The sequence below is a fragment of the Acomys minous genome, assembly GCF_964271855.1.
Source record: "Acomys minous genome assembly, chromosome: 3".
Taxonomy (NCBI): domain Eukaryota; kingdom Metazoa; phylum Chordata; class Mammalia; order Rodentia; family Muridae; genus Acomys; species Acomys minous.
Window position 1 is genome coordinate 57,723,574 of NC_140485.1, and position 10,580 is coordinate 57,734,153.

At 51.4% G+C, this 10,580-nt stretch overlaps 1 protein-coding gene across 1 annotated transcript in view; it reads right to left on the bottom strand.

The window, feature by feature from the left end:
• NTSR1 (neurotensin receptor 1) overlaps window positions 1-1,341 on the bottom strand; it is a 44,502-nt gene extending 43,161 nt beyond the window's left edge. The window contains exon 1 of the mRNA XM_084776725.1: window positions 108-1,341. Within this exon, the coding sequence (XP_084632851.1) occupies window positions 108-836 (729 nt within the window). The 5' untranslated portion in view covers window positions 837-1,341. The remainder of the gene's footprint in view (window positions 1-107) is intronic.
• Window positions 1,342-10,580: the final 9,239 nt, after the last annotated feature.

Sequence of the window (10,580 nt, forward strand, 5' to 3'; positions counted from 1 at the left end):
AGTCTCTGTGTGGCTCCATTGGAAAGAAACAGCCAGATGGGAAACTGGCTGCCCTGTTGTGCCCTCTAATGTGGCAGAGCACAGAGCCCCCACTGAGACACTCTTACCTGGATGACGACCTTGACTGTGGCTGTGTCCACAATGGGTGTGCACACCAGGCCACCAGGGTGCTGACCGTCGGCACTGCGGTTCTGCAGGCCCATGGTGAAGAGCATAGGGAGAGCTAGCAGGCCCGAGGCTAGCCATATGGCACTGATGAATTTCTTGGTGCGGCTGCGGGACATGAGGGTCTTGGCCTTGAAGGGATGGCAGATGGCCAAGTAGCGCTCCACACTCAGGCTGGCTACATTGAGGGCCGTGGCGTAGGTGCAGGCATCACGCAGGAAATAGTAGCCACGGCAGCCGGCATCCCCAAAGGCCCAGGGATGGTGCACCCAGATGAAGTTGTACAGCTCCACCGGCATGGCCAGTAGCAGGATAAGCAGGTCAGACAGTGCCAAGCTGCCCAGGTGGTAATGCACGGTGCTCTGCAGGCTCTGTAGTGACTTCTTTCGCGCCAGAGTGAAGGCTGTCACTGAGTTGCCCACGGTGCCCACCACAAAGAGTGCCAGGTATACAGCCGTCACCAGCACCTTGGAATAAATGTCAGTGTTCACGTCCAGGTCGCTGTTGGGTGCTGCCAAGACGGATTCCGAGGTATTGCCTGAGCCATTGCCCAAGCTACTGCCCAAGCCAAGCGCCAGGAGCAACGCCTCCAGTTCGGACTGTGGCCGCGGGAAGGGATGGACTCCGGGTTCACCAGGGGCTCCCTGCAGCACTGAGCTGTTGAGGTGCATGGTGGGCGCCGAGTGAGTGGCTTTGTCCTGCAGCTTTGCAGGTGGAGGTCCTTCCAGGGACAGATGAAGTGGCGTCCAGAGGTGAGGGTGCCGAAGCTGAAGGGGGCGTGCCGTCCAGTGGCGAAGCGCGGGATCCAGAAGATCCTGGGAGCTCCGGGGCTCGCGTTGTGCCCGGCTCCGGGACCCACTTTCCTTTCTCCTCCAGAATCTGGGATCTGCTTTCAGATACCCTCCTGGCCCTGAGCCTGCCTGGATCGGGGTTGCTACAGACCTCCAGATTCTGTGGTTGGTTCTGTTCGCCTGGGTGGCAGCAATGTCCTCAGGACCGCGACCCTGCTGGCTTGTGCGTCGTTGGGCGAGCCTGTGGCGCAGAGTGGAGCGCACTCGCCGCTGCCCAGCGTGCTCACCCTAGTTCTCCCTCTCCTGCTTCGAGCTCTCCCCGCACCCGACTTCGCACACCTCCTGCTGCGCCGGAGCCTGCCGGGCTCCTCGCGCCTCCACTGAGCTGGCGGCTGCGCGGCGCGCCCAGCAGTGGAGGAGGGTATTGGAGAGGCAGAGACGCGACCACAGCCACTGTCCCCTCCCTACCGGATACTGGCTGACAGTCGCCCCGTTCAGCGTTCCGGGGACTACCTGGGCTGGAATGAGCACCTCAGGGAACCAGGATTCTCTACAGGGTGCGGTAGAATAGGTGGATATTGGATCTTTCCTTTCAACTTCTCCTAGGCAGCAGTCTCCTCCCCTCCCCCCTCCCCCGCCCCCCTCTTATCGCTCCCCCCATCGTCTGTCCCAACTTCTCCCACCTCTTAAAGGAAGCTATCCTTAGTCGCCTCCAGCTCCCTCAGGGACATGAGGGTGTACTAGGGGAAGGCAAGGCGGAGAAAGAGGTGGCACCCTGCTGATATGGTAGAGCCTTTGTACAGCTGGCTGGGTCCCCTCCATTCTGGGTGCCTGCGGGGTGCCAGAAGCACCCAGGGGGGCCCTCTAGCCTGTAAAGGGTTGGGTGAGGAAAAGCACAGCAGCCCATATCTCCTCACAGGCCCAAGCAATCCCGTGGTCCTGTGCTGCCTTTGAGTATGATGGCCCCCTTTGCCCTCTTGTAGTCACTAGCAATGACTCTCAGAGCTTCTGCTCTGTAGGGTTTCGGAGGGGCAAGGCAGGTTTGTGGGTGACACATCTGTCCTTACAGGAAACACTCAGCCTCTACCGCCAGCCCAGCTCAGCTTTTCCCAGGGGACTTCGCCCCTGCCTTGGACCAAGGGAACAAAGGTCTTTTCATCTCGTCCTCCTTGGCAGAGGTCCTGGCAGGAACTTCCAGGCTTGCTGCCATCTTGCTCGCCCTAGAGCTCCTGCCTCTATTTCCCCACTTAGCCCTTCTCCTGCCCTCTTCCTTCAGATGACTCCTACTGGTTCCTGGGGAGTCTAAGGGCGGGAGGGAAGACTCAGGGATCGCAGTCCCAGCATGGACCCAGCTGGCTGCATGGACTGGGCTGGCACTAGGAAACCCGAGTGGGCTGTGGGGAGTCAGAGGGTGATGAGAGAAGTGGCTCAGCCTCAGCCAGCAGAGGAACCCTCAAACTTGGTCTCCCATCCTGCTTTGGGCGTGCCTGCTTAGACAAAAGCTGGTGCCCTCCTCGCTGTGGTGTCTACATGTTTGGTCTTCAAAGGAGACAACTGTGGCCTCTTGCTAGAAACCAGTACAGTGTGCTGAGGATGTAGGGGGTTCAACAGGCCTTCAATATTTGGACAAGTGTCTCTACGTTTCCAAGCCCGGCTTCTTCCTTTGTCGAAGGGAACTCTCAATCTGCACTGATGAGCTCTGGTTGATTGCCCATCCATGGGCTTTGCAGGTAAGAAGGGCTTGAAAACAGCCCCAGATGAGACTAGATTTGTTCTCTGACAGACACTGTGCACCAACTAAATGAGCAGGGGTGGGTGGGCAGGGCCTGCTGGCCATGGCATCATTAGGAAGAAAGCACTCGGTTAAATCAGGCCTACTCCTTACCGCCCCGTGGTGTCCTTGGTCTCACCCAGAGCCAACCGCCACCAATGCCATCTGGCCTCCTCCACCAGGGGGTTCCCCAGAGGAGGACCATAACCAGTGGCCACAGGAGTATATCCTTTTGGCAACAGGAGCTGTACCCACCGGGGAGAGGCCATCTCAAAGGCAGCTTGAGCTCATGTTTGGTTTTCTAGTCCTGACCTTTTGACTAAGCCAGCCTTGTCTCCAAAGCTTTCTTTTGCGAAGCGTCGAAGCTTAAAAAAAAAAAAATCATAAATGGCAACTTAGCACAAATATTATGATAAGGTATTTGCTTAAAACCAGCTAGGAAAATACCATCCAACGGCCCTGGCTGTGCACAAGGGTAGTTCAGGCACTCACAGGGGGCTCCCCAATGGCCATGTCTCTGGACCTTTCTAAATTGTTCTTTTTGTGAGCCAGGAAAGCTCACAACAGAACCTTTAATTTTAAGTTTTCATCTTCAACTCATGGGTTCCCAACAGGAGCCCTCTCTAAATAGCACGTCACTGAGCACCTGGTACGAGGGCCAAGCCTTGATCCAGCTGTGCCAATAAGTGACCCAGTTATAACCCCAGTGGCTCAAGTCATACACCGACAAATTGAAGCCCCGCATAGCTGTGGGAAAGCAAAGCTTTGGGGGCATGGCTTACTAGTGCCAGTTGGGGCCAGGAATCCTGGGTGGACTGTGGGGAGTCACTTCCAGGGCCAGGCTGACCCATCTCCTCTACAGCAAGGGCCAAAGTCTATCAACAGGGCCTGGGTTTCCAGACGTTGCTAAAATACAAGATGATTTCAGCTTCCTAGGTTCCTTGTGTGGCGTAAACAAGGCTGAGTCCCCATCATTATGTGGAATTTTTAGCTATTATCTGCACCTGAAAGTCAAGTTCAAAGAGCCACCAAGGAGAGGCTCCAGGAGCAGGCCTCCTAAGAGCTGATATCTTTGTTTATTTGGTTTGATAACTGACCCCCCTGAACCCTCCGTGCTGCTCAGACAGACATAGGTGACAGGAGTGCCACCTACTCACTGTGTCCTTTCCGATTCCATGCCTCCTCTTTTTGGCCCCAAGACCCCTATTAGGCAAGAAGGCTTATTGATAAGTTCAAAAAGTTGAATAAGGGGCTGAGGAGATGGCTCGCTTTTGATTGTAGAGGCCTGCAGTTTCGTTCCCAACACCCACAGAAGACGGTTTATAACTCCTGCTCTGACATCCTCTTCTGACCTCCGCCAGTATTTGGCACATGTACAAATACCCACCCAATAGGCATAATTAAAAATAAAGGAATTCATTAAAAAAGTTATATACATTTACAATCATATTGCATCAGTTTTAAATTTTTTTTCCTTTATAAGAAACCACTAAAGCTCACACACTTAACACAGCAAATCTCTATTTATTTTGCTTCTTTTCTATTTTTGTAGGGCTGGGAATTGAACCTCATGCATGCTAGGCAAGCACTCTACCACTGAACGACATCTCTAATACGGTTCTTTATTTACCTTCATGGTGCTGTTGTTTTGAGACAGGGACTCACTGTGTAGCCTTCCTTGCTGGTCTGGTTCTCACTTCATAGAGCAGACCGGCCTCAGACTCATAGCGATCCTGTCTGCCTCTGTTTCCTTGTGCTGTGAGCAAGGGTGTGCATCACCATTCCTGGTCAACATTTTATTTGTTTATTTATTTGTATGATATATATATGGTGTGTGTGTTTGTGCGTGTATTTGTGCAGGCACATGTGTGACACTGTGTGTGTGTGTGTGTGTGTTTATTTGTACAGGCATATGTGTGCTACAGTGTGTGTGTATATGTGTGTTTGTGTAGGCACATGTGTAACAGTGTGTGTATATTTGTGTAGGCATATGTGTGCTACAGTGTGTGTGTGTGTGTGTGTGTGTGTGTGTATGACTGCACACACAGATCAGAGGACTGCTTGTGAGAGTTCGTTTTCTCTTTCCAGTCTGTGGGTCCTACACATCAAATTCAGGTTGTCTGGTTCCATGGCAAGTGCTTTGCCCTTTGAGAAATCTCTCTGGCCGTTATTTTCCGATTTCAAGACAGAATCTCCCAAAGATGTTGAGGCTGGCCTTGAACTCAGGATCCTCCTGCCTCAGCCTCTCAGGTGCTGGCATGGTGGGTGTGTCTGCGGTACCTGGGTTACGTTTATCATTATTGTGCGGTGCCCTGTGAGGCCGTGGGTAGGTGGGGTGTAAACGCATGCAGACACTGAGGATAGTTAACTCTGAAGAGTTGAGCTGTGTGATCCATCTCACAGTTTGGAAACTGCACATGTTCCAAGGCCTGCTGCCTTCCAAGGAGGAATCTTAAAAATAGAGTAACACATGTGCATGTGTGGGGAGTCGCCTCCTCCTCTCCCTGCGCTCTGGCTATGCTCACAGCATCTCTGGGGCTTCTGGCAGATCCCCAAGGATCAAGTTGTAGAATGGTCACCCTTGTTTTTCACATCCCCAGCTCACCCTTCAGCAGTGGCCAGCTCTCTGCAGTCACAAGTGTATTCTGGGGGAGGAACCAGGGGAGGGAGCGTACTGTGTGACTACCAGAGACTGGCTACCACAGGGCCACGGGACACACAGTGCTACTGGCAGGGGGTAGGGCATCATGGGATTTGCATACAAGAGGTCTGGAGTCCCAGCTCTGTCCTGTGGATTAGCTCTCACAGGGTAAATGATGAGGTAAATCAATCGACTGAAACTTGGTTTCCTCATGTGCACAGTGCAAATGGTATGTATAGTCCCTGTGAAGGCTGCTGAGAGTCTTACAATGAGTGCACACTATTCAAGTAACAAAGGCTGTCACTCTGAGGAAAACGCCAGTGTTTACAAAATACTCACTCCATCTGAACGAAGGACAGCAGGAGAAGCAGGCAAGGAGGTACCACACCCTCTTCCCCTTCCCCAAGGGACTCCTCAATGTGACAATCCTATGCTCCTGCCGAAAAGTCACCCTCCCTTGGTGTCTCAGTAGGACTGTATCATCCTGATTCTAAAGCTGTAGTCCAGAGGCTTCTCAGGACTAGTCAAGAAGGGATGCTAGCTCAGGGAGGCTGTGGGGGCTGCACGCAGACGACCGGTACTCCCATCATGAAGACCCCATAGTTAGCCCTTGGCCTCTCCTCCCCTTACTCATCCTGGTCTTTACACTAGGACAGTCCTCAGCTCTCTTACTACCAAGCTCTCCCAGAGATTCTTCACTTCCTGTGGCTAAAACACCCAGAGATCTATCTTAACCCATATGAGTGGCCGTAACACAAGGTTAGATGCTGGGTGGCTTATAAATGATTGCAAGTCCCAGGGCAAGACAGAGTCTACGTCCAGTGAGGGCCCCTCTGCTTTGCAGATGGCAGTTCTTGCTAGGTCCTCACTCAGGAGGAGGAGTGAAGGGTCTTAGAAGCGTGTTTGTATGAAACACTAGTCTTTGGAGTGAGGCAAACTTCACAAAACACTACCCAAACACTTCCTTCTTGGGGTGAGGAGAACCCTCTGGTTCTCAACCATGTGTCTTTCTGGGACTCCTTTCTCCCCCAGGAGCCCTCATCACCCAGGGATACCCTCAGTCCTTGAGATTCTTGTCTCCTGGAACCATTTCTGGGGTAAAATAGAGCTGTAGCTTCCTCTACCAGGTGTGTGTCCCTGTCACAGTCTAGCTGATCCCTTGGACTCTTTGGTTACACAAGCCCTGTTTTTCTCACAATGGGTTGACTTGGGTTTTGGTCACTTGCTCCACGAGCAGTGGTTTGCCCTGCTGGGGTGTGGCCCAGTAACACAGCACTTGTCTGGTGTGTAGGAGCTCTGAGTTCCATCCTCTGGGCTAAAAACAAAACAAAGCAAAACAACAACAAAGATGCCAGGTATCTGTGCTTGGCACTACAGATTTGCTTATGGCAGCCCCACCCAGAGGACACTTCTTCCACCTTCCAGAACACACACTGGGATCTCTGCTGCTTAGCTTGACCTAAGCAATGCTCAGGGGCTGGTGTGTCTAATTCTTGCATTTTTTTTCTTTTTAGGGGATGAATTATGTTGAGTTAACATGGATAATTGAGTGTAAAACTTCCCCTAAAAATAACACACAGGTGCTAAGCCCCGCAGGCAGCCTCTTCCCATGCCTTCCAGAGGAAGGAGAGAAAGGCCTGGACCTTATCTGGCTAGGCTCTTTGACTTCCCTCCCCTTGATCCTTCTTTCCCACTCTCCACTTCACCCATTACAGGGGGCAGCTGGGTTTGTCTGGGGCCTAGAGGCAGGGAGTGTGGGTGCAACCTTGGTTCTACACTGCCCATGATGTGGATCCGGCCTGCACTCAATATTGTGTGTTCCAGGTAGTAGAGTCTGCCTGATACTTGAAATAGGATCATCTTTATAGTACAGGAATACCAGTTACAACCTTCACTTGTTAAATATATAAGGGCCTTGGGGACAAATGACATAATCTTTATCTTCACATACAGAGAGGCCAGGTCACCATAACATGGAGGGCAGAGTTCAAGAGAGACCAAACACAGTCCTATTTCCTCTCCAGTGGAGTCTAGACAGCATTCATTTCTGCCAAGTGACTAGAAGCCTGAATGTCCAGAACCTTTGTTGGGATCAGCCATAGAGGCAGGGTGAACACCCACATGGCTGACTGTAACTGATAGCACGTGGCTTACCACAAATCCCACTATTAAAAGAGGCAATACAGTACACATCATGTCTTAGCACACCAGGCAAACCAGGACCAGCTTATCAGATAGGACATGGAGGAGCAAACATTCCCAGCCACTGGCCAGGAGTCTGTCCAGACAGTCCTTTCTCTAGGCAGGGCTGGTTCTATGTATCAATGCTATCAAGTCAGGTCCATCTTTCCACAATGCTGATTTCCGGAAAGCCAAGCCACTTGAGGTCATTACAGCCCATCTGGCTGGTACATCACTCTTCTGACCAATTCTGCTGGTACTAGTGCACTGTAGCAACTGAACAGAGAGGCTGTGGCACTATAGCAACTGCACAGATAAACTGTGGTACTGTAGCAACTGTACAGAGAGGCTGTGGCACTGTAGCAACTGCATGGATAAGCTGTGACAGTGTAGCAATTGCACAATGAGGCTGTGGCACTGTAGCAACTGCACAGATAAGCTGGGGCACTGTAGCAACTGCAGGGATAAGCTGGGGCACTGTAGCAACTGCACGGATAAGCTGGGGCACTGTAGCAACTGCACGGATAAGCTGCAGCACTGTAGCAACTGCACAGATAAGGACTTCTCTTTTCACACAAGAGCTGGGACAGAGCCATGCATGATATTAACAGAATCTCTCAACAAAGGGGTGGGTGAAAGGCCCTGTATGTATGTTGCCACATATCCACATTACTTTGTTTTCACGCCACCTCATTTGTACATTTGTGTGTTATCACTTCTGAGGTGAGACCACATGCTGGTGTCCCCATAATGTCCATATACCCTGCTCCCTCCATAAGTGTACAGGACCTTAAAGAGCTCTGTCTTGAGAGACATCCATGTGAAATGGCTGGGACTGAGCTGGAGCTCTGGGCCCTGTCACTCACACTACTATCTGTGACCAAAGCCTCAGGCAGACAGCATGGCCTGCCACACCTCAGTCTTTCTATGAAGTGGAGGAACTGAACAGGCTCTTTGGCACGTGGACAGGGGAGGACACACTAGACAGTGATATGAGAAAGCCTTGAGATAAGTTTGCAAAGCAATGGTCCAAAAGTGTGGCTCCAAGTGAACAAACCTGCAATTCAACAAACTTCTGGACCTTTCCCATGAAAATGGTCAACCCCAAAAAACAATAAAGAAAATTGTGCCTTATCAAAGTGGAATCTAAGAAACCATACACTTGCTTTCTTGATTCTTCCTTCCTGGGAGTCTCTTGAGGAACAGGCTTCAGAGCCACAAGGTTCCACCTGCCACCAGCAAGTCACCTCATACATCTCAAGTGTGCTTCAAAATGCCGAAACCTGCCAAGTCACCTTAGCCCTCAGATATGGCCCAGGCTGCAGAGCAGAGCAGCTAGCCTATGGATTGGAGGATTACGGTGTCTGCTTGTCCTGTTATTAGCTGCTTTGAGAGATTCATAGCTGTAGCCCTATCTCTGCCAACACTCACCCCCTCCTCACCAGAGACTAGCTCAGTGCCAGCAGCAACACTTTGCACGCTGGTCATGCTCGCTGGCTCCTTGACTCCTCCAGCCCCTGACTTCAGCAGAGGAGGACCTTCGCTTTAAGGGTCTCTTGTGACTGCTAGCCCCCTCCAGCATCCAGGATACCCATCCATTAGGATTTGCATGTTAAATGTCCCCACAGGCTCATGTGTATGAATACATCATCCCCAGCTGGTGGTAATGTTCCGGGAGGTTGTGGAACCATAGGATGTAGTGCTTTTCAGTAGATTACTTCTGGGTGGGGGGTTAGAGGGAGCTGGAGGGTTCCAGCTTTGCAGCCTTCAGCCCAGGTTCATAGCCATGCAGCAAGCAGCAAGTAGATGCTGTGAGCTCTACATGCCTTCCCCATGTGATGGGCTGTATTCTCCCTCAAACCGTAAGCTGAAAATATTCTATCACAGTGACACATCGTGATACCATGACACAGTAAAAATGCTGCTTTTGCTCTCCTGCCACAGCGCCTGGCTCAGAACTCCTAAATCTTTTGCAACTTTCTAAATGATGGAGACACCGGAGAGCCTTCAGTTTGAAAATTGAACACACGGAGCCCTGGCTTTTGTGACTTCCTGGCTAATAGGAACATCTTTGTTTGGAGAACAGTCCTATGACTAGGGTCTGGACATAACAAGGCATCTGAAAAAAAAATGTGAATAATATGCAGAGGTCACATGGCATCCAGTGTCTCTGGAGCCTTGACCTGTCTCTAGCTCAGACCCATTTCCAAGTTTAAAATGGTTTTCTCCCTTAATAAACTATCTTCCTTTCTGCTACTAGCAGTGTGGCTCGGTCCTTCCCACACACACACACACAAGACGATGGGGATATTAGCGATTATTGTCTGGCCTCAGATCCATGCCTGGAACAGGAGACACATACCCTACTCCTGAGCAGCAGTGCCATGTTGAAAGGTGACACCCTCAATCCTTGCAGGTCACTGCATCTACGGGTGAGTAGTGTTAACATACCTGCTCATCACAGGGTCTCTGGAGGTCCTGCTAGCAAAGTGCAAAGAGCTGCAGCCAAGACCTCAACAGGACGATCCTTAGAATCACCCTAGTCTGCACAGGTCCCGGTGAAAGCTGGTTGGAGACTGTACCTCCAGTTTGATCAAATTCCTTGACTAGCCTTTGTGGCATGGGTCAAAAGCCCAGTCCCGTCCCTCAAGATGGGGCAAGCTCTGAGCTCTAATCTGTTCTCCAGGCCTCACTGGGGTCAAGCAGAGGTGGGTTTCCTCAGCCTCCACTCCCCTGCTGGCCCTTCCTAACCTGTCTTTTCTCTTATCTTTGATCTTGACCTAGGCATCTACACGCAGGCTGCCTGAGGAACTCCCTGCTCAGCAGACCTTGGGAGACCCTCTCAGGGCTACAACGGTGAAGGCTGGCAGTCTTGCTGGATGGGTTTAAAACATAAAAAGAAATGGTACGGTGGCTCTCATCTGTAATACCAGTACTTGGGAGTCTGAGACAGGAAGGTTACCAGGAGTTTAAGGCCAGCATACACAATCTCACAAAACCAACCAGCTACCAATCAAAGAAACATCAAAGA